Source organism: Mesoplodon densirostris, chromosome X, assembly GCF_025265405.1.
Source record: "Mesoplodon densirostris isolate mMesDen1 chromosome X, mMesDen1 primary haplotype, whole genome shotgun sequence".
Lineage (NCBI taxonomy): Eukaryota > Metazoa > Chordata > Mammalia > Artiodactyla > Ziphiidae > Mesoplodon > Mesoplodon densirostris.
In genome coordinates this window covers 94899118-94922709 of record NC_082681.1, presented here as the reverse complement: position 1 = coordinate 94922709, position 23592 = coordinate 94899118, and the positions used below count along the sequence as shown (strand labels likewise).

The 23592-nt window shown below is 52.2% G+C and overlaps 1 protein-coding gene across 3 annotated transcripts; it reads left to right on the top strand.

The window, feature by feature from the left end:
- Positions 1-8845: 8845 nt before the first annotated feature.
- On the top strand, positions 8846-23568 carry CCDC120 (coiled-coil domain containing 120). Of its 3 annotated transcripts, none has more exons than XM_060086880.1 (11): positions 8846-9127; positions 13050-13213; positions 16475-16517; positions 16743-16833; positions 16962-17095; positions 17761-17901; positions 18256-18559; positions 18906-18968; positions 19266-19440; positions 19572-19670; positions 21005-23568. In XM_060086880.1, exons 4-11 carry the CDS (start codon positions 16785-16787, stop codon positions 21939-21941), a joined length of 1902 nt encoding a protein of 633 aa, XP_059942863.1. In that variant the 5' UTR covers positions 8846-9127; positions 13050-13213; positions 16475-16517; positions 16743-16784; the 3' UTR covers positions 21942-23568. The 3 variants fall into 3 exon arrangements, with proteins under 3 accessions (XP_059942863.1, XP_059942862.1, XP_059942864.1); XM_060086879.1 differs by having other exon boundaries at positions 16475-16574; XM_060086881.1 differs by lacking the exons at positions 8846-9127; positions 13050-13213; positions 16475-16517 and having other exon boundaries at positions 16747-16833; positions 21005-21919; positions 22420-23568.
- The last annotated feature ends 24 nt before the right edge of the window (positions 23569-23592 follow it).

The window sequence follows — 23592 nt, the reverse complement described above, 5'->3', positions numbered from 1 at the left end:
CTCCCTAAACCGCGCTCCAACCTTGATCTAGCGGTGCCTCCTCAGCCAAAGCCATAGCCTTGAGGCCTAGGCAGCTACATTCCCGGAAGGTGCGCACCAGAAACCCCACCCTTTCAGTACCTACAGTCCAGCCGCCCAGCTGGTCTTCCTGGAAGCGGTCCGCCTACTCTATGTCATTTAGAGCGGTTGTTGTACTAGGTCGTTGCGCTGCACTGTAGGTGTTTAGTGAATCCTTGGCAGATGGATGAATGAGTGGAAGGATGGAAATTAGATCTGGCCCCTTCTGTGGTTGACTTCTGGAATTATAAAGACCAAGGTTTGAATATGGGCAAGGGACTTCCCCTCTCTGAGCCTCAGCTTTACTGGCCTGTCAAATGGGGGTCATAATACCTGTTTGACAGGGTTGTTATGAGGATTGGAGGTAATTTTCGAATAGTGCTAGCAGGTTGTTTGGCATACAATAATCTCTCCAAAAATTGATTCACTCATTTGTGCACTGATTTAACAAACATTTATTGAGCTCCTCTGTGTGCTAGATACATGCAAGCCGGCTTGCACACAGCAGAGGGTCCCACCCATACCTTCAGATGCACAGTCAGCTCACAAAATACCCAGACCTACAACCTTCCCTTTATCCCTCCCAACATCCCGAGACCATGCCCATCAGTTGGACCACTGGGAACTTCTCTGAGCGCCCATTTGTCTTGCACCTTCCTGTATTGGCACCCTTATTTCCCAAGTTGGCTTGGTAAACACACACATCCCCACACGCTCACACACAAACATTACCCACATAATAAAGACAATTCTTCCCCAAATTAATCTTTAAAAAATCAATACATTACCAATAAAAACTGCAAAATGGAACTTGTAGACCTGATGTTAAAATTCCTACGGTGCCTTAAATACACGAGAATATCTAATTTTATAAAAGAAAAAGAAAGAGGAGGGCGTCATCTTACCAGATTCAAAATATCTGACAAAGCTCTAGTTATTAAAACATTGTGGTACTTCCCTGGAGGTCCAGTGGTTAGGACTCCGCACTTCCACTGCAGGGGGAGCGGGTGGATCTCTGGTCGGGGAACTAAGATCCCGCGTGCTGCACAGCCAAAAATAATAAAATAAAATAAGCACAGGGAAATACAAACATAAAAAGAAACATTGTGATATGGGAGTAGGAATAGAAAACTAGATCAATGGTACAGAAAAAAAATCCAAAAATCGACCTAGGTATTGTGGGAATTCATAAATGACAAAAGTGATATTTCAAGTCACTGGGAGAGAGATGGACTATTTACTAAAATAGTTTGGGGAGAAATGACTGTCTTTTGGGGGGAGGGATTAGATTCCTAATTTACTCAATTCAGAAAAATTAATTCCAGATTGGCTAAAGACCTAACCATTAAAAAAGAACCTATAAAAAATATCAGAACAAAATATGTTTGGAGACTATCTTTAAGTCTTTGGCAACAAACAAGGCCTTCTTGAACAGGATACAAAAAAGCGAAAGCTATAAAGAAAACTAACAATAAGCAACATTTATCGGTCCTTCTTGGCACTTTATCTGTATTCATTCATTTTAATCCTCACAACAGACCTCTGAGGAGGGTTCCATTTATTTTCCCAACCTACAGATTAGGAAACCAAGGTACAGCAAAGTTAAGTCACTTGCCCTAGGTCACACCAGTTTATAGAACCTGGGATTGGAACCCAAGCACACTTCTTTTAAAAAAAAATTTTTGTATTTTTCTTAGTTTGAATGAGGCTGCCATTCTGCGGTACACAAGCCTCTCACTGTTGTGGCCTCTCCCGTTGCAGAGCACAGGCTCTGGACGCGCAGCCTCAGCGGCCATGGCTCACGGGCCCAGTGGCTCCGTGGCATGTGGAATCTTCCCAGACCGGGGCACAAACCCGGGTCCCCTGTATCTGCAGGCGGACTCTCAACCACTGTGCCACCAGGGAAGCCCGAGGCTGCCATCTTTTTTCCCATTTATTTATTTATTTTATTTATTTATTTTGGGCTGCATTAGGTCTTCATTGCTGCGTGCTCTCTGTCTCTGTCTCTGTCTCTGTCTCTCTCTCTCTCTCTCTCTGGAAGCTGGGGTTTCATTGCAACGCAACTGAGGGGCGGGGTGAATGGGAGATATGTAGGGAGAAGAGAGGGCAGTTGGATGGTGAAATTGGGGATGTTTATAGAGAGATGTGAGGGGTGATTGAGGGTGGTTTGGGGTGAGGTTGGGGTCTATTACAGGACAGTTGGCACACAACTAAAGGACCACGTCTTCAGGAGGAATGGGGCTGCTAGAGGACAGTTTAAGAGTGCAGGTGGCAGCTATTGGAGGGTAAATTGGGAATACTCTCCGGGGAGTTGGAAGATGGTTTGAGATGCAGTTGGAGGGACTATGGAAGGTTAGTGCGTGGTCTTTTGTAGTTTAAGGAGTTGTTAATAGAACTGTTAACTGTCATAGGATAGTGTGTTAGCCTAATGGCCCCCCCAAAAGATATCCATGTCCTAATCCCTGGAACCTGTAAATGTTACCTTATATGTCAAAAAAAAAAAAAGGTTTGCAGATGTGATTAAATTAAGGATTTTCAGGTAGAGAGATTATCCTGGATTATCTGAATGGAACCTAATTGTAACCCCTAATTGTAAGCCCTTATAAGAAGAAAGAAGAGAGACAGATTTGACAAACCATAAAGGAGAAGGCATTGTGACCACAGAAGCAGAGATTGTAGTGATATGGCCACAAGCCAAGGAATGCCAGCAGCCACCAGAAGCTGGAAGAGACAACAGATTCTCCCCTAGAGTCTCCAGGGAGAGTATGGCCCTTCTGACTCCTTGATTTTGTCCAGTGGAATTGATTTTGGACTTCTGGCCCCCAGAACCATGAAAGAGTAGATTTCTTTTTTTTTTTTTTTAATTTTTGGCCATGCCACGCAGCATGTGGGATCTTAGTTCCCTGGCCAGGGATCGAATGCACTCCCCCTGCATTGAAAGTGTGGAGTCTTAACCACTGGACCACCAGGGAAGTCCCATAGATTTCTTATATATATATTTTTTCTTTTTGCGGTATGCGGGCCTCTCACTGTTGTGGCCTCTCCCGTTGTGGAGCACAGGCTCCGGACGCGCAGGCTCAGCGGCCATGGCTCACGGGCCCAGCCGCTCCGCGGCATATGGGATCCTCCCAGATCGGGGCACGAACCCGTGTCCCCTGCATCGGCAGGCGGACTCTCAACCACTGCGCCACCAGGGAGGCCCGATTTCTTATATTTTTAATCTTCCAAATTTGTGGTAATTAGTTACAGCAGCCACAGGAAACTAATATAGATTTTGGTACCTGGATATGTGATGCTGCTGTGTCTTAGTCTGCTTGGGCTGTCATAACAGAATACCACAGACTGTGGTATTAAACAACAGAAATTTATTTTCTCACAGTTCTGGAGGCTAGAAGTCCAAGATCAAGGTGCCATCTGGGTTGATTTCTGATGAGAGCAGTCTTCCTGACTTGCAGATGACTGATATTTTCTGTGTCCTCACGTGGTCTTTCCTTTGTGCGTGTGCACTCCTGGTGTCTCTTCCTCTTCTCATAATGACACCATTCCTATTGGATAAGGGCTCCACCCTTATGACCCCATTTAACCTTAATCATCTGCTTAAAAGCCCTATTTCCAAATACAATTATATTGGGGGGTTAGGGCTTCAACAAATAATTGGGGGGTGTTGAACACAATTAATTCCATAACGTGTTGCAACAAATACCTAAAAAAATTGAAGTGGCTTTGGAATTGGATAGTGGGTAGAGGCTGGAAGAATTTTGAGGCACATGATAGAAAAAGCCTAGGTTGCCTTGAATAAACTGCTAGTAGAAATATGAACGTTAAAAGCACTGCTGGTGAAGGCTCAGAAGTAAATGAGCACAGTAGAGAAAGCATACATTGTCTCAGGGAATACGTATATCATCATAAACAGAATATTGGTAGAAATATTAATGTTACAGGTGCTGCTGTTAACAGGGCTCAAGGAAATGAGGAACATGTTATTGGAAACTGGAGAAAAGAAAATCCTTATTATATAAGGCAGAAAACTTAGCTGAATTGTGTCCTACAGTTGTGTGGAAAGCAGAGCTTGTAAGTGACGGACTTGAATATTTAGCTGAGGAGATTTCCAACGAAAATTTTGAGGTACTGCCTGGTTTCTTCTTGCTGCTTATAGTAAAATGTGAAAGGAAAGAGATAAATTGAGGGAAGAACTGTTAAGCAAAATGGATCCAGGATTTGATGATTTGGAAAATTCTCAGGCTGTCCAGATTGCAAAAGACATAAAATTTAGGAGATTCACTGTCAGGAAAGTATGCTCTGGAGAGAAAGCCAAGGGTGTGGCTGGACAGCCTTTTGCTAGTACTAAAGAGATTTTGTGTGTGACTCATGGATCCTCTCAACCATCTCAGTAGAGGTCAGGAATAGAGATGGGATTATCCATGAAAAATTTGAGGAGGACCCTCTTGTCTAATGATGTGAATCCTTGTGCCTTCCATGGGAGATCCAAAATATTTTTCAGAATGTTATACTAACGGAAACACTGCCTGATTGGCTTGAAAAAAAACAAACAAACAGAGACACGATGAAATGAAGGAAGGATTTTGGACTCCCAAAATTTTACTGGAAGGATACAGGCTAAAACTACTCAGCAGCAAACATGTGCTACCCTTCAAGGGAAAGAAAGAATGACTCTGAGGACACAGCCTTGAGCCCAGAGGTAGAGCATCAAGCCGCAGAGGATTTATTATTCCCAGGCCTTGAAACTGAATGAAACTTGCCCTGCTGGATTTCACCGTTTCCTGGGACCAGTGACACCTTTTTTTCCTTCCGTTTTCTCCCTTTTGGAATAGGAATGTCTATAACTCGCATCCTATGCCTGTCCCACCACTGTGTTTTGGGAACAGATAACTTGTTTTCTAGTTCCACAAGTCCAGAGATGGAGAGGAATTTTGACTCAGGGTGGATCATACCCAGAGGCTCACTCATACCTGATTTAGATTATTTAGATAATGAGATTTGAAACTTCTGAGCTGATGATATTAAAGTCAGATTTTGAACTTGAGTTGATGCTGTAATGGGTTGAAATTTTGGGAGTATTGGGATAAGGTACATGTGTTTTTCACATAGAGTGGATGTGCATCTTTGGAGACCAAATGGTGTACTGTTGTAGGCTGAATGATGCCACCACCAAAGATATGCACATCCTGATTGCTGGAACCTTTGAATGTAACTTAGATGGAAGAAAGAGAAGAAAAGAAAAAGAAAAGGGACTTTGCAGTTTGTAGATGTGATTAAGGTAAGAATTTTGAGATGGGGAGATTATCTTGGATTATCCAGGTGACTCTAATCATAACCATAGTGTCCTCGTAAGAGGGAGGCAGAGGCAGGTTTGACAGAAAAGAAGGCAATGTGACAATCAAGCAGAGATTGTAGTGATGTGGCCACAAGCCAAAGAATGCTGATAGCCACCAAAAGAGGAAGAGGCAACAAGCAGATTCTCCCTTAGAGCCTCTGAAGGGAGCATGACCTGGCTGACACCTTGATTTTGGTCTTTTGGCCCCCAGAACTGAGAGAATAAATTTCTTATGTTGTTTTAAAATTTTTCTTATGTTTTAAACCACCAAATTTGTGGTAATTCATCACAGCAGCCACAGGAAGCTAATACAGATGGCTTAGGGGTAGATTTGGGGTTGTTGGAAGGACTTAGGGGTATGCTTGGAGGTGATTGAGGGAAGTCTGAGGGTATAATTGGGGCGTTTGAAAGTGTTTGGGTACAGTTGGAGCCATCAAAGGGAAGACTGAGGTGGGGTTGGGGGAGTCACCAGAGGGTGGTTTGGAGGTGTGGTTCTTGAAGGGTGGTTTGGGTGGTACAGTTGGAGAAAATTGGAAGATGTTTTGTGGGTGTAGTTGCATGTCCCTTAGAATCCATAGGGAGATTGGTTCCAGGACACCCCCATGTGTGAATACCAAAATCCAAGGATGTGCAAGTCCCTTATATAAAATAGCATAGTACGGTTAGCCCTCCCTATCCCTGGATGTGGGACCAGTGGATATCGAGGCCAACTGTAATTTAAGACAGCTATAGCTGTCATTGAAGAGTGGTTTGGAGGTATAGTTTGGGGCTGTAGCTGTGGGACCAAGGGAAGGTAGTTAAGGGGTATTTAGAAGCAGAGTTGGGGGCTCTCGGAAGTGAAATTTGGGGGGCGAGGTTTATAATTGTTGGAGAGTAGTTTGGGATTAGCGTTGGGTATCACTGAAAGGGCACTTTGGGGATATTCTTGGGATCTAGAGGACAGTTTGAGGGTAAAGTAGGGTCAGTTGGAAGGTTTGGGGGTGAAGGTGAGGACCTGGTTGGGTAGTTTAGTGAGGAAGTTTGAGGATCAATAGTGTTGTTTGGGGATATAGTTGAAGGCTGGCGGGTACAGTCTGGGATGGAGTTTAGCGGCCTGTTTTTTTTTGTTGTTTTTTTGGTTTTTTTAGCGGCCTGTTTTGAGGTCTGGATGTCAGAGGGATTTTATGCATTATAGTTGAGGAGCTATTAGCGGGTGATTTGGGGGGCAGTGAAAGATCATTGGACGGAATACTATTCTCAGCAATAAAAGGAACAAACTGCTGGTACATGATACAACATGACTGAACCTCAAAAACATTATGCTAAGTGAAAGAAGCCAAATACCAAAAATCCACATATTGGATTTAAAAGGCAAATCTATAGAGACAGAAAGTAGATTAGCAGTTGCCTGGGAGTGGGAATGGGAACAGAGATTAAATGTATTTGGTGCCACAACTAAGACCCGATGCAACCAAATTAATTAATTAATTAATTAATTAATTAATTAAAAAAGGTATTTGGGCATGAGGGATCTTATAGGGATTATGAAAATGCTCTAAAACTGGATTGTGGTGATTGTTGCACACTTTGGTAACTTTACTAAAATAATTGAATTGAATTGCATGCTTAAAATGAGTGACATTTATGATATGCAAATTATACCTCAATTAAGTTGTTTTAAGAAAAGATCATTGTCACAACAATGTGAATGTACTTAATGCCACTGAACTGTACACTTAAGAATGGTTAAAACAGGACCTCCCTGGTGGCGCAAGTGGTTGAGAGTCCGCCTGCCGATGCAGGGGATACGGGTTCGTGCCCCGGTCTGGGAGGATCCCATATGCCGCGGAGCGGCTGGGCCCGTGAGCCATGGCCGCTGAGCCTGCGCGTCCGGAGCCTGCGCGTCCGGAGCCTGTGCTCCGCAACGGGGGAGGCCACAACAGTGAGAGGCCCGCATACCGCAAAAAAAAAAAAAAAAAAAAAAAAAAAAAAAAGAATGGTTAAAACAGTAAATTTTATGTTATAGATATTTTACCACAATAAAGAAAAATGTAATAACTGCAAAAAAAAAGAGAAAAGATTGTTGGAGGATGCTTTGTAATATATTAGAGTCACTGAAGAATGATTTAGGGTGTGGATAAGAGTCATTGGAAGGGGCTTCCCTGGTGACGCAGTGGTTGAGAGTCCGCCTGCCGATGCAGGGGACATGGGTTCGTGCCCTGGTCCGGGAGGATCCCACATGTGGCGGAGCGGCTGGGCCCGTGAGCCATGGCCACTGAGCCTGCGTGCCTGGAGCCTGTGCTCCTCAACGGAAGAGGCCACAGCGTACCGCAAAAAAAAAAAAAAAACCAGTCATTGGAGGGCTTGAGGGACACATTTGGGGTCACTGGAGTATGATTTGGAGGTTCAACTGGGGTAACTACAGAAAGTTTGTGGTTATGGAGGTTTGTTGAGGACTGTTGGAGAGTCGGAGTTTGGATCAGTGGAATGTAGTTTGGAGGTGGAGAGGGTGTTGGAGGGTAGTTTGAAGTGGGGGGATCCACCTTTAGTAGTTAGGAGTACATGGGAGTTTTGCCAGGAGTGGGGTTGGTCAGTGGAAGGTTTGGTGGTGGTGGTGGTGGTGGTGGTGGTGGTGGTGGTGGTGGGAGTTCATGGACCATGGTTTGGAGTTAGAGCAGGTGACTGTTGGAATTGATCTGGTGTGCAGGTGGGGGCCACTCCAAAGGTAGTTGAGAATGTTTGGGGTGGTGTTGAGGGCTCTTTAGTGCCATTTGGGGATCAATAGAGTATGATTAGGACGGTACATGGAGAGCGGTTTAGGGTCATGGAGGGTGTTTTGGGTGCATATTGGGGGTAGAGGGAGGGTGATTTGGAAGTGCTCTTCGGAGGTTAACAGTTTCAGGGCTGATTGTAGATAGTTTGGGGGAACAACTTGGGAGTATTGGAGGGTAGCTTATTTGTACAGCTTGGGTGACCAAGGAAGGCAGATTGGGGGTACTGCTTTGGGATCAATGGACAATAGTTTGGGGATACAATTTGGGAGATGATGGAGTGTGGTTTGGAGTGCATTTGGGGCACGGGAGGGTAGTTGGGGGAATTTAGAAGTGTGGTGGTGGCTGATAGAAGGCAGTCTGTGGGTAATTCTTGGGTGCTTGTTGCGGGGTGAATTGGGGTGAGGGGCGCTTGTCTGATCACTGAGGGGGCGTGGCCTCGGTAGGGGACAGCTCCACGGCCCTCGAGAAAGCGTGTGCGCAAGCGCTCCGAACTGGTTCGCTCCTGGCGCTCCCAGGGCAGGGGAAAAAGAAAAAAAAAAAAAAAAAGAAAAGAAAAGAAAAGAAAAGAAAAAAAAAAAAAACCCACGAAGACCCGAACTGGCGCCTGCGCACTTGGTCTCCGCCGCTGCTGTGGTCTCGCGCCCCGCCCCCTGTCTCTTCCCCCCCCCCCACCCCGCCCCTCCAGGCTCGCGCTCAGCGGCGGAGGTGGCGGTGCCACTGGGAACGGACAGACCTGAGTTGAAGGTGGGGGGCCGGGGTCCACTGCCCTCGGCCGAGCAGCTGCTACCCTCCCACCCTCCCCGCGCCCCCCGTCTGGCCCCCAGGGTTAATAGTCGCACGGCCGAACGCGGCCCACGGGCAGGGCGCGGAAGGGGAGTAGGCAAGAGCCCGGGAACGAGCTGGGGGCAGCGAGGGAGGGGCGCTCCCACCACTCTTTCAGGCCTGCACCGACCCCGCCTATGCCGCGGGGCGAGGACCCTCGGTGAGTAACGCCCGCTTGGGGTTGGAAGGGAGGAGACGGCGGGGTGAAGGCCCGGAAACGCTGACCGGCGATGTACCTGCTCGCGCACCCCCGACCTCTGACCCCGTGGTCTCCCCCTCGACCCCTGCCTTACCTGGCTACATCTTCTTTTAACCTCGAACCCCGGCCAGTCTTGGCCCCAGGAGCTCTGGTCTGACCCCTGACCTAACCATGTTTTGGCCTGGTGTGATCCTCAACCCCTGTTTTGTACCTCTAAATCCAGTCCTGACCCCAAACCCCATCCAGTTATGTTCTCAGGATCCTTGACCTGACCCCAGATCCTTGCCTGACCCTGTTCCATCTCTGAAGCTCATCGTGCCTTGTCTTGATCTCCCCAGTTTCTGTCCTGATGCTTGACCTGCCTATTCTCTTGTCCAGTCCCTGAACCCCTTCCAGTCATGTCCTGTACCCCTAACCCCGGTCTGATCCAGGTCTGTCCCAATTCCTGACCTCTGACTTATGTACTTTCTCCCCACCCAGTACTATCCCCCGGGTCCCCCTCCTGTCTCCTGAACTCCATCCTGGCCCACCACCTTTAGACTGTCCCTCTTGCCTCCTGCCATGTCCCTGCCCCCAAACCTATGCCGTTTTCCCTTGTCTTCTCTTGGCCCATCACTGTCCTCGTTCCTATCCTCATTCTGTGCTGGTCTTTTCCTGTTCCTTACCTCCACCCTGAACCTGCTCTTTTCCCTATCCTCTTCTTTGAACCGCTGTCTTGGCCTGTCCCCCATCATGTCTTCTGACTACCGTTTTATACAGATCCTGATCCCTGCCCTCCTCTTTTGTCCCCTACTGTCCCCTACTTTTTCTCTGGCCTTTGTCCATCCTATCCCCTGGCCAGTGTCCTGGATTCTTCTCTGTCTTATCTTTTGACCTCCATCCTACAACTCTGATTCTGTTTTGTCCCTTATACCCCTTCCTGTCCTGTGTCTTCATTCTATCCCAACCCCAGGCCCCTGTTTTGCCCCTTCCATGCCCCTCCACGCTGTTCAGGTCTCCCTCCTTTGTAACACCCACTTTCCATCTCCTCTGAGCCCAGAAGGACAGGGGTTCCATTATACCGTGACCATGAACTTGGAGGTTCCACTGTACCTATTATCTCTGAAATTCATCCCAAATGCTTCTCTTAGCATGAGCAAGAGCAAGCAGCCTTGTGGGCCCCGTGAGGCTGAGGGAGTTTTCACATGTGATTTCCCCCACCCAGTGATCTCACACAGAGCTTGCATTTCTCTCCCTGCCCCAGGAGGGCATGGAACTCTTCCTGTGCCCCCTACCCTCTCCAAGTGTGAAAGAACACCCTAAATTATTCAGTGACTCTCTGGGAGTCTGTGAGGTCTGGGTCATGTTTCCAGCCTTGCTAGGTTGGGGGCTGCCCCATGTAGGGGTGGGGGACTCAGGGGTATGTGTGAGTCTTCTAGGTCATGTTACCCCCATCTCCTGGTCTTGGTCCCAGGTGCAGTGATCCCTGCTTTCCTGGCCTGGAAAAAAGTCCATCCTAGGCCAGAGGCTTCAGGGCTTGGTAGGGGTAGGATGGGGGCAGGAGTTTATCCTCCTCCTGTCAGCAGTAAGCAGTACAAATCTTGATGCTGAGTCCATCTTGATGCTGAGTCCATCCTACCTCTGTGGGGAGGTCTGTGTATTGGGGGGCCTCTGTTAGAATCAGGCTCATCCAGTAGTGACAATAACAACAACAAGAAAAATAAGAAGTTCTCTTACTGTCTGAATCACCTTGATTTTGAGGACAGACAGGGAGAATTTGAATAGTGAGGAAGTAACATGTCATTCAATTATGTTTTATTACTGTATTTCTCATAGAGAATAGTGAGAGTTTGAATAATGAAATATCAGACCTGTTTCATTTATCCCAAACAGGTATCCAAACCTATTAATAACAACACACACATCCCTCACTGTCCCAGTATATTTGGTACACAAGTTCTGAGAGGGAGAGTTTGGATAGTTCAGACAGTGAAAGATATTAAGTTATCTGAAGTTATTTGGTTTTTGCATTTTGCAGAGTGAGTAGGGAGAATTCAGAGAACGAGGGATAATGGCTCTAACTCAGAAATGTATTCAAATCTATCCATTTTCCTGTGCTCCAGTGGCAAGAGTTGGGATAGTAAGGGTACCGCATTATATAAATGTATTTGGTTCCTCTATTTTGCCTGGTGAGTAAGGAAAGCTCAGAGAGTGAGGGATACCAGTCCTATCTCAAAAAAGTATCCAAATCCATTCAGTTCCTGTATTTGGATAGTGAGAGTTCAGACAATTTTTCTGAATATATTTGGTTCCTGCATTTTTGATGTTGAGGAGGGAGAGGTTGGATAATGAGGGAAAACAGCTCTGTTTCAAATATGTCTGGTTTGGCAAGTAAGGAGGGTTCTATATCTGGGCGGCAAGTGGGGAGGGTTTCGAGGCTGAGGGATACCAGCTGTGTCTCAAAGTGTGTGTGTGTGTGTGTGTGTGTGTGTGTGTGTGTGTATTTGATTCCTGAGTTTGGACTGGGAGGAATACTTGTAATTATGTATGACATATTACATATATATATTGAGCACTTACCGTGGGCCAGGCACTGTCCTAAACAATCTTTGAATGTCTTAGCTCCTGTCATGCTCCCAACCCCCCTGTAAGTTTTATACTGCTGTCAGCACCCCCATTTTACAGATGAAGGCACTGAGGCACAGAGAAGTTGAGTGACTTGTCCAAGCAGTCACACAGCCTGGAAGTGGTAGAGCTGGGTTGAATCTCAGACCCACCACTTGCTAGCCCTATGGGAGGCCACAGGAGGCTCAGGTCCCCACTGGGGTGGGGCTTAGAGGTGGCTGTCTTCCAGACTGTTAAAAGCTGTGGACCAGGGCAATGATGTGTGTGGGTGACTCCGCCTTGCCTGGCCCAAGAGACCCAGTTACCTGCTCTTCCCTCCTTACTCTCGCCCCAGCCCACCTCTGCCTGAGTTTATTATTGTAGTTATTAACAGTTGTTAATGATGTGGTATGAGTTTTCTTGCACTTTGAAATGTCTTCCAAAGTTACTTTGGCCTCCATTGGCTCTGTTAGCACTGTTTACCCATTTTCCAAATGCAGAAATCTAAGCCTTGAGACTCAATCTGCATTGCTGGCCAGATACACTTGTCCCTCTCGGCTCTGATTTTTTTTTTTTTTTTGGCCGTGCCACACGGCTTGCAGGATCTTAGTCCCCCGACCAGGGATCGAACCCGTGCCCCCTGCAGTGGAAGTGCAGAGTTCTAACCACTGGACCACCAGGGAATTCAGCTCTGATTTTATAAACATCCCCCTTCCCAGCCTCCTTGGTGTCCCACAAGAGGTGGGAGAGACCATGGCTGAGAGGACACTCCCCACCAACACCCAGCTGCCCACCTTGTGGCTGCTGCAGTGAAGGGAGGGAGAAGGGGCTGATGAAAGGGGCCTTTGGGTCCCGTGCCGGAAATCTCACACCCAGGAAGAAAGGTGGGCAGGGTGGCGGGAAGCCTCAGTAACACGTACACTGGGGTACACTGGGTGTTGCTGATACAGAGCAAGTTCCTCTCCAGGCTTGGCCCACCTGCCAAGTGGAGAGGGAGCTTTCCTCACTCTGCTCTTTCACATCTTGGCGTGGGCTGCTGTCGGGGCCTGGGTTGGGCTTGGGCCCTGAGGTCACAGAGCAGATGGTCCCAAATGGAGCTCAAGATGTGTGGTGTGTGCCGGGGCAGGCCCAAAGCCCAGGTGGTGGTGTGGGGTTAACAGTACATCGCAGAGACTCAGAGCCCTCCATTTCCTTGACTCCTGGCCAGAAATGCCCCAGGAGGTTGGGGGGAGGAACTGGGGAGACCCAGCCTGGATGTGAAGAAGCATGAGCCCCGTTTCCCACTCCTCCTCCCATGCAGGAGTTGCCTCTGTCAACTTGCAACCCAGGACCCAGCCCCCTGAGTTCTGATTCTACCTGCTGTCATGCCTCTGTGATCAGAATCGGGCCTCTTCACTTCTGCGAGCCCCAGCTTTCATCTCTCCAAGCTGGCTATGAGGAGCTGGGTCTGTGCCATCCTCCCAGGTTTGTAGGGGTCAGGAGGGGTTAAACCACCAGTGTGTCTCTTCCGTTTGCTAGGATGATTTCTTCTGAAGCTGCAGAAGGTGGTAGGGTCCTGAGACATGGTCTCTCCTTAGAATAGTGGACCTTGTCTGTCCCAACTTGGGAAACTATCACCCCAGTGAGGGTGGGAATTGCCCTAAGACCTTCTCCCACCTCTGCCTTGCCCTGGGAGGAAAGGGCAGGGGTGTCAGGAACGTGGAGTGCTGCCAAGAGACACACACCCGAGGTACCCCAAGTCCTCTCCTGTGCTTACAACTCCCCAGACCTCCATCCCTTGGCTCCCAGGTAGTACCCGAGGGTGGGCAGGGTCTGATCTGGATACTTGGACAGCACCAGAGGCAGTCGCCGCTCCCACGACCCTTAGCCCTTCTTCCTCAGTCCTCTGTTAGGTGTATGGGGTGAGGGGGGAGGTCCAGGCTCTCTACTTGGCCGTGCTGGACACCCTGAGGGGACTTGGCTCCAAGACAGCTCCTAAGGGTGGCCGGAGCCCTGGTGTCAGGCAGGTAAGGGTTAAAAGGTATGGGCCAGCCCAGTCCCTGGCCAGGTAGGCTGGGCCATTGCCTAGTGGGAGGTGGCCTAGGCATCCGCCACTGCGCTCACCCACTTATTGCCACTACCAGCCGGAGCAGGGCCTGGTCGAGACAACTGTATTTTTTTGAGATACCTGAGGCCACCCCACAGCACCTCTCTGCTCTGGCATTGGTGAGCACCTGGGAACAATGGGCCCAGGGGCGAGGGGTGGGGGGAGAAGGGCACAGGGTGTGCTGGAGTTCCCTGTGGGAGAGAGCCAGGTCTATGTGAGAGGCACAGCGAGGAAGGAGGGCCTGGCTAGAGGGGCGAAGCCTAAAATGTCCAGTTTCCTTTCCTGGCATGAAGCCGATTCCTTGCCGGAAGTGGACGAGGGGAAGGGATGGGGGAGAAGAGAAGCCAGCGTCCCCCTTCTCTACTCCCGGCTACTTCCTCTCCCCCTTTCTCCCGTGCAGGGGTAGCCTCTGCCCTCCTTCAACCTGGGGCCCAGCCCCCTAGGAAAGCCCAGACTGGGCTGTTGAGAAACTACTTCCCAGCACCTGCCTGGTCCTCCACACTGTTCCCCTAGAGTGAGGGCAGTGGGGGAGGACCTCTGGGGCGGTGTGGGGAACAGTCCCAGACATTGGGAGTTTGTATTTGCTCCGAAGGTGGCGGGATGTGGAAATGGGGGTCCCACTGAGGTGTTGGGGTGCCATCCAGGTGAGGTGTCTTGCTTGTAAACAGTCATCACAGCCAGGAATTTCTTTCTCGGCTGTGGTGTCAGAAGGGCAGACCTGAAAAACCTGCTGGGCCCGCCTCTGGGTGTGGGGGGGTGCCCTCTGCAGCTCTCTTGCTGTAGCCCATCCTGGGATGGGACGGGGACACAGGGTCACCAGTGGGGAGACCCAGGGGCTGGTGTGGGCGTGTGTTGGGGAGGGGACTGCTGGGATTCCCCCTTCTCACCATCTTTGGGTGGGAACCAGGCAGTTCCACGACCCCAGGCCAATACGCAGAGGGTAGGTGAGCAGAGGCAGAGACTTGGGAACGGGTGTGAGCGTGTTGGGGGTGTGGAGCGTGGACCCTGCCCGATGACCCCATGACTCAGGCCCTAGCTATGTCCCCGAGGTCAGGCTGACAGGGTGGAGTCGAGGTTCCTGCCTGTACCCCATGTGGACTTCCAGGATGCCACGAGCTCCCAGGGAAGGAAGGCTCGAGGCATCCCAGTGTGGGATGTGGGACCAATCCTGGTGAACGGGCCCACTGGGGAGGAGTTGAGGTTCCTGTTGAGGTGGAGGAAGGTTTAGAGTTCCTCAAACCCAAATGGGGGCTGGGGAAGAAGGAACCCCAGGAGCCGAGGGGCAGAGGAGGCTAAGCTGGGACCTCAAGGAAAGCCTGCCATGCCGGGCAATGTCAGACCTTGGAGGGGGGTGGTGAGGGCATGTGAGCACCTCTGAAGAGCGCATGCTGCTGCCTGGATGTGCCAAAAGGCTTTAGGGACTGACCCCGCCCCTGATGTTGAGGACAAGGAACCCCTGCTTTGTGGGAGGGGCACAGACCCCATGGGGTGGGTGGGAGGACTGCCGAGAAGCTGGTGGCACCCTATTAGCAGCTTGGCCACACCCCCAATGCATAGATGGGGAAGGGGCTTGAACCCACTCCTCCATGGCTGCCTGGGTCTTCACACCTGGCCACCATGTCGTGACAAAGTGCGAGGTAGGTGGGGATGGGACCTCTCTGGCCTCATGGTCCTCCCAGTCGCCTGCCACCGAGGTCAGGCCAGGTGGTGGGAGGTGATGTCACCTGGTTACCCAGCTGGGGACTGAGCAGGCTGTGGGACAGAGGGAGCAAACTCCAGAGGAAGGGATGAGGGCAGGGCTGGCAGCCAGCCAAGGCCGGCTCCATGGTCAGCCAGGGTGTCTGGGGGCAGACGAGGAGGCAGGAGGCAGTCAGCTTGTTATCTGCATCTGTGGGCTCTGCCACTCCCAGTCCCAGCAGGCTGACTTCCCTGTGCCAGGTGAAGGACAGGCTGGCGTGCGGGGAGGGGCCAGAGGGGTCCTGAGGCCAAGTGAATGCTCTCCCTGCCGCACCAGGGCCGCGGGATAGAGTTGGGACAAGTAGTGACCCACAGACCACAGTCGTTCTTTTATTCACCCAGCAGATTTTCATTGAGCACTTGATGTGTGCACAGAAGTGTTCTGAGTGCCAGAGATACTGATACATTTTCTGTCCTCCTGAATATACAAGGGAGACACAGTCTTGTTTCACAGCAGTTGTGAGGGGACATAATGTGGGGGTCCACCTCTGGAAGTGACACTGAAGCCCCAGAATGTTAGAGAGAACCAGGGGCTGGAGTGGCGAGAGGTGAAAAGTGCGCTCCGGACAGCAGCGGCAGCCTGCACAAAGGCCTGGAGGCCTGATGGGCTGTGAGCTTACGAGGGATTGGTGGGGTTCAGCACCTCTAGTAAGGGGGAGTGTTGGACCGGAGGGGTGGGCCTGGCTACATCTGTAGCCAAGGGCAGGTTATTTCATCTCTTTGTGTCCTACTCTCCTCATCTCTAAAATGGGGGTAATAATAATCACAGAACTGCCATCACAGGGTGGTTGTGAAGATTAAATGTGGCATAGAAGGTAACTGTTCCAGGCACCCAGGTGCTAAATAAATGCCCACTGTTCTTGTAGTTGGTTGAATCTGTACCATTAATTCTCCCTTCCCAGGCAAGACTCCTGACTGTGGCCCATGGGCCTCTGAGGAGGCATTGTAAGTCCGCCCAGCTCCCCACTTGCTGTGCTCCCACTCAATGGGAAGGGAACCAAGGTACCAGGGCCTTGACATTGACACAGATTCTGAGAGGGCAGGCCAAGCAGGTGGGCGGGGTCAGGGTACCCCTTATTCCCAGCTGGGGTGTGGGAACCTGGGTAGAGGGGGAGGTTGGCGGTGCACACCGGCTGTGCTTCCTCAGTGGCTCCCGTGCGTCACTGCTAGGCCTTGTCCAGCCATCAGCCACAGCCTCTTGACAGCACCAGGATGGAAGTCAAAGGTCAGCTGATCAGCTCTCCCACCTTCAGTGCCTCAGGTTAGTATCTGGTTCCCCTCCCCTGCTCTGAGTCACCACCTGCCCACCGGGGAAGGGTTGGTCCCTGGTCCCACAGCTGCTGCAGGCTGCCCTGATTGCCCCCCGATCTTTGCTCCCTCTGTGTCCAGCTGCCCTGTTTGGAGAGGCTGCCCCCCAGGTGAAGTCAGAGCGTCTGCGGGGGCTGCTCGACCGTCAGCGGACCCTGCAGGAGGCCCTGAGCCTGAAACTTCAGGAGCTACGAAAAGTGTGTCTCCAGGAGGCGGTGAGGGCCGGACCCTAAGGGTGTCGGTGGGGGGTGAGGAGCAGGCACGAGGTAGGCAGACTGCGGTGGTGATGGCTGAGCCACTTGTCCAAGCTGTAGATTCCCCAAAGCTCAGCTTGCATGTCTGAGAATCAATAAAATATGGTGATATTTTGCCACCATCCCCTATCAACAATTTGGAATCCAAAAAACCTCAGAAACAAAACAAAACAAGTTAGTTCCAAAACTTGGCAGTGAAACCTGACCTGAACTGACATGGGGTGATTTATAGTTTCAATTGACCCCCCCTTGCTGTGAATGTCCACACAGTTTGCCAGAAATAATAATGTAGTTCAGAGCATGCAGCCCAGGCCCTGAATGGAATGTCATATAATATGCGGTGTACAGATGGTGTCACCTTTATAAAAACTATGAAATGTGGATTCCAAAGCAGGTCTCCCTGCCTCCCGTGCCCACTGCCCTGGGGACTTGGGCCATCGAGGGGCTGAGAGTCTCTGCTGCACACCCACCTTGTGGAGAATTGGGAGGAGGAAGAGAAATAACAGGCATGGGTGCTGAGCAGGGCTGGGCTCCCAGTAAGACTTCTGTACCTTCGGGGGTCGTTACTGCTTTGCCACATCTCCCCAACTAACCCTTGGTAGTCTCTGACCCCTGCCCCCGCCCAGGAGCTGACTGGCCAGCTGCCCCCCGAGTGCCCACTGGAGCCTGGTGAACGGCCCCAGTTGGTCCGCCGGCGGCCGCCTGCAGCCCGCACCTACCTTCCACCGCACCCCAATCCAGCACACCACTCCTTGTGCCCTGCCAAGGTGAGCAGATGGGCGTGCAGAGCAACATGGGGGTGGCACAGGAGCCCGGAGGAAGCCGAGAGCGGGTTGCAGCCAGGGGAAGGAGAGGCTAAGGTGAGGAGGGAAGGAGCTTGAGGGAGGTGGGTTCCAGGTCTGAGAGAGGATGCTGGTCCCTGTCAGGATAAGCCTCTCAGCCGCAGGAAGACGAAGAGGCCCAGCCCTAATCCACACAGGCCCTGCCCCCAGAGGGAGAATAGGCCACCCCCAGGAGGGGCAGGCCCCGCCTCCAGCGTAGCTGGGCTCTGCCACCAGTTGGTCCTGGTGCTTGGCCATTTCCCTTTCCAACATTTGGTCCTGTCCCACCCTCCCGGGTAGGCCCCGCAGGAGCTGGCGCTCGAGGCCCTGGAGCGCGAAGTGTCGGTGCAACAGCAGATTGCGGCAGCTGCCCGCCGCCTGGCCTTGGCCCCTGAGCTCAGCGCCGAGCAGCGCCGACGTCGGCGCCAGGTCCAGGCAGATGCTTTGCGGAGGCTGCATGAGCTGGAGGAGCAGCTTGGGGACGTCCGGGCCCACCTGGGTCTCCCGGGGATCCCTATGCCCCAGCCCCTGCCGCTGTCCACTGGGGCAGTTATCACTGCCCAGGGAGTCTGCCTGGGCACGCGCCTCGCTCAGCTCAGCCAAGGTGAGCCAGGCCCTGTCACCCCACCGATGAAAGCGGGAAGGTGGGCATTGGCTAAGGGACATGGTAGAGGTGGAGTGGGTGAGCAGCCAGTGAAAAGTGGGAGGTAGGCAGGACTTAAGGGGCCCTACCAGTAAGACGAATTGTGTAAACTGGCTCCTGGGCAAGGGTGGGGCCCTTGGGAATAGGCATCAGGAAAGTGAGGGACCAAGCCTCTGGTGGTCTTGGATTTAGGTTCAGGTGGATGCTTGGAAGGGGTATGGGATTGTGGGGAGACGGCCCAGTGGTGTAAGGGGATGGCGCCCAGACCTTGCATTGATAGGCCGGGGTGTCCCCTTCTTACCTGTAGAGGACGTAGTCCTGCACTCGGAGAGCAGCTCCCTCTCAGAGTCTGGGGCCAGCCATGATAATGGTGAGGACCCCTGTCCCCCAAATCCGCCCATCTTTTGATGCATAGCCCCCACCCTCCCTCTTCAGCTCCTCTTTAGCCATGACCCATCCTCCTGTGGAGCCCCCACTTTTGCTTTGCTTCAGTCCCCCCGCCCCACCCCATCAGCCCCAGTTCCTGCCTCATCCCTTAGCTCTTCCTCAGCCTGTCCTACCTGCTTAGCCGTCTGCCCCTCCCTACCTCCCTAGCCCCTGCCCTTAGCCCACAACCCTTCAGGCACCCTCCCATTGAATTCTCCCCCACTTCCTCCCTTCCACCCAGAGGAGCCCCGTGGCTGCTTCCCTCTGGCTGAGCGCCCTTCACCACCGAAGGCCTGGGACCAGCTGCGGGCAGTATCTGGGGGCAGCCCTGAGCGGCGAACCCCGTGGAAACCACCCCCGTCGGATCTTTATGGGGATCTGAAGAGCCGGCGGAACTCTGTGGCCAGCCCCACCAGGTGAGGGTGAGCCCCTCCCCTCCTTCCCCAGGAGCCAGGAGTGGGAGCTGAGCCTGGGCTGGCAGGAGGGCCTGCTGCTAGGTACGGTCTCTAACCTGGACCCCCACCTGGGCCTGCTCGTCTCTGTCTAGCCCCACACGCTCGCTGCCCAGGAGTGCCTCCAGTTTTGAGGGGCGAAGTGTGCCTGCCACCCCTGTCCTCACCCGGGGCGCTGGCCCCCAGCTCTGCAAGTAAGTGGACTCTGAGGGTGAGATTGAAGACCAGAGGAGGGAACCGGTAGTTATAACTGGGCGTGTTGGGGAGAGCATTATCAAAGGGTGTGGGACATGAAAGACTGGGCTTTGAATCTATCAGTTTTATTCTGATCGTCTATGTAGGTTGTATGAAAATGCAAGAATTTTATTTTTGTTTCAGAACTTTTGTTCATAATGCACCCTATTGCATGATAAAGAAATATAGGTAAAATATCTTTTGGAATATGCCATGTGTGTATATGTGTAATATCACATTATAAATAAAAATTTTTTAATTGACAAAAAAAAGAGCAGAAAAGAAAGGCTGGGTCTTGAAAGGTGAATAGGAGCTATCTTGGTGGAGAAGGGGGTGGGGATTTGGGGCAGAAGCACCAAAGTTTGAGAATGGGCTTTTCTGTGCATTTTGGGCAAGTCATTTCCCTTCTCTGAATCTTTGTCTCCTCATTTGTGAAATGGGGATAATAATATCTGCCTGTGGAAGATACTGTAGGCATAAATGAGTTCTGGTTAACTTGTACTGCGTACCTACCATCTGCTAGGAATCAGTGCTTTACTTGGTATCAAACTCATTTAATTGTCACAACATCCCTGTGAGGTAGGTGCTCTTATTATTCCCATTTTAGAGATGAGGAAACTGAGACACAGAGAGGTTAAGTAACTTGCTAGTAAACTGAAGACCTGGTATTTGAACCCAGGCAAGTTTGACTCAAGAGTCCATGCTTTTAACCACGGTACTCTACTACTTCTTAAACAAATATGTACTTACTAAGTGCCTACTTTTTCCGGGCTGTGAACAAAGCAAAGTCCCCATCCTTGTGACACTTGCATTCTATGAATAGTGGCTGTTGGGATGATAGTTTTGGGTGGTTCATACACATGATGGGACAGAGAATTCAGGAAGGGTCTCGAATTCCTGGCCTAAGGTTTAAGACCTCATGTTAGAGGAGGCGGGGAGCCCTGAGAAGCACCTTAGCAGGGGATGAGGGGTCAGATGTGTTAGGAAGAGCCCTCCGCCCTCCCCTGCTAGCATTTCCTCTTGAGCCCTACACACACGTACATCTCCCTGGGAGCTAACAGTCCCAGGCACCCCCGTACATTTTTAACCCCTCTGATCCCCAGTCCGTGGCAGAAGCTCTGCTGCTCTTTACATGCCACTACCTTTCACCTTTATACACACAGCTTCTAATCCTGGGCCCATTTTGGAGGTGTGGAAGTGAAGGCTCAGAGAGAGGCAGGATAGGGAGGGCACTCATCCCATCTCCCTGATATTTCTGACCCTTCTCCCATCACCCCCACCTCTGCGCCCCCAGACCTGAAGGCCTCCATTCTCGCCAGTGGTCCGGCAGCCAGGACTCCCAGATGGGCTTCCCCCGGGCGGACCCTGTCTCCGACCGTGCCTCCCTCTTCGCAGCTCGCACCCGCCGCAGCAATAGCTCCGAGGCCCTGCTGGTGGACCGGGCAGCTAGTGGGGGAGCTGGCTCCCCGCCTGCGCCTCTGGTTCCCCCTGCCGCTGGTCCCCCAGTCTGCAAGAGCAGTGAGGTGCTATATGAGCGCCCCCAACCAACTCCTGCCTTCTCCTCCCGCACGGCTGGCCCCCCAGACCCTCCCCGGGCTGCCCGGCCCAGCTCAGCCGCCCCTGCCTCCCGCGGGGTCCCCCGGCTCCCGCCTGTGTGTGGGGACTTCCTCTTGGACTACTCTCTGGACCGGGGCCTGCCCCGCGGTGGCGGCGGGACAGGCTGGGGGGAGCTGCTGCCCGCAGCTGAGGTCCCAGGACCCCTCTCCCGCCGGGATGGGCTCCTCGCCATGCTCCCAGGCCCACCACCTGTGTATGCAGCTGACGGCAGCAGCCCCCTGCTCCGCAGCAAGGACCCCCACAGCCGTGCCACCCGCACCAAGCCCTGTGGCCTGCCCCTGGAGGCCGCTGAGGGCCCAGAGGTGCATCCCAACCCTCTGCTGTGGATGCCCCCACCCGCCCGTATTCCCGCAGCTGGTGAGCGCAGCGGCCACAAGAACCTTGCCCTGGAGGGGCTGCGGGACTGGTACATCCGGAACTCGGGACTGGCCACAGGGCCCCAGCGCCGGCCTGGGCTCCCCAACATGGGCCCGCAGCACCCGCCCTTCCTCCATGCCCGCTGCTATGAGGTGGGCCAGGCGCTGTATGGGGCCCCCAGCCAGGCGCCACTCCCGCACTCAAGGAGTTTCACGGCGCCCCCTGTCTCCGGCAGGTATGGGGGGTGCTTTTACTGATGGGTAGGGGTCTCTTGAGGCAGATGGCAAAGGTGTCCAGGCCAGGGAGCCAGCTAGTCATGGTAGCTAATGACATGGACCACGAGAGAAGTAGCTGCAGCCTTGGCCCGGGGTCACTGGGCCCTGTCTGACTCGCATTAGTCCGTGGGGTCTCGGTGGAGGGGTATCTTGGGTCCTGGTAGCAGCAGTTCTTCACCAAGCTAATACAAGAATTTTAATATCTGAACAACCAGTGCATGTCAGCTGAAAATGAGCCTTGAAACTAGGGTGCTGGGAGGAAGGGACGTCCTGCGCCCCTTGCCTTTTTCTTCCTCTTTTCACCACGCCCCACGCTTGCGAGCCTAAGGGTGCTGTCCTGTGCCTGCCTCCACCTCTTTAACGAGCCTCTTTTCCTCTCTCTTTCTGTGTCTTGTCCGTCTTTTCCTCTCTCCTCTGTCTTCCCACCCTGTCCTCCGGATTCCTGCTACCCCTTCTAAAGATACTACGCGGACTTCCTGTACCCCCCGGAGCTGAGCGCTCGTTTAAGTGACCTGACGCTAGAGGGGGAGCAGTCCTCCGGTTCTGACCCCCAGACCCCGGGGACACTGGTCTGACCCCTTCTCATATGCCCCTTGTTGGCCTGGGTATGACTTCAGTCTGGGGAGCACACAGCTGACCTCGCTGAGCCCTGGGGTGTGGCTGCTCTCGGTCCTGGGGGGGCACCAATGTGATCTTCCAAGGCCCCTGGCTCCCTGTGGGCCCACGAAGGTGTCTGACACCCTGTGTCTCCTCTCACGCTGTGCTGGGGACTGGGGCCCCTCCGCCAGCTTAAAAGAGAGGAGAGGGGATGATGTAATGGGGACTCCAAGCCCCTTCCTCCATTTCTGTTTACAGTTGTGAGCTAGGTATTCACTGTCTTCCCTCAACACTAGACGTTTTATAAAAAAGGAAACTGTGATCTCGTCCTGGTTGGGTTCATTCCTGTCCCCATGACCAGCCTGTTCCATTCAGCAGCCCCCTCCACAAAACGGACCATATAGGGTCTCAGGGCCCAGTTTGGGGCAGCCAGGGGACTCCGGTGTGAACAGAACTCTCTGCCACCCCCCACTGGGGCAGTTTTTCTTGGGGAGGTGCCCACATTTGGAAGGAATGAAGTCTGGGTGGGGGGCTTGTGTTCATTTTCCCTCCCCCAGGGTGCCTGAAGGCGCCCCAGTCCCTGTCTGCCTGTCTGTGCCCGCTGCCTCTGCCCACAGTGAGACGGCCCAGCCTTTGGCGGCAGCCTCCTCTGCCCTGACTATCCCCAATCAGGAGGCCCCGCAGGAAGACCAAAGGGCAGAACCATTGGGTGTGTTGTGTCCTGGGATGTGGCGGTGGTGGAACCTGGCGTCTGGTAGATGCCAATGAAATCCTCAAGTGACATCTCGCCACGGGTTATGTCACACCTTCCTTGGCTTTCCTTCCATCCACCAGTTTTTAAACAAATCCACACAAGCTGTGTTTTCTATGATACCTGTCTGTGGCTTTCTGGAGCTGGGGGTTCCCCTACCCCCTTTACCTAGTGTTAAAGCTTTTCTTTTTGTACTAATGGATCTGGGCCCAAGACGCTACCCACACTGGAAGGGGATTTCTATAATAAATGTGTAAACTGAACCCATGCATTGCTTCCCTGTCT

What these genes read in the sequence shown, in the direction of transcription:
- CCDC120 (XM_060086881.1), top strand. Translation starts at nt 16,785, where the DNA reads ATGGAAGTCAAAGGTCAGCTGATCAGCTCTCCCACCTTCAGTGCCTCA. An exon ending in CCTCGCTCAGCTCAGCCAAG is followed by an intron (nt 18,560 to 18,905) that starts GTGAGCCAGGCC and finishes TCTTACCTGTAG; the next exon opens with AGGACGTAGTCCTGCACTCG. An exon ending in TGGGGCCAGCCATGATAATG is followed by an intron (nt 18,969 to 19,265) that starts GTGAGGACCCCT and finishes CCTTCCACCCAG; the next exon opens with AGGAGCCCCGTGGCTGCTTC.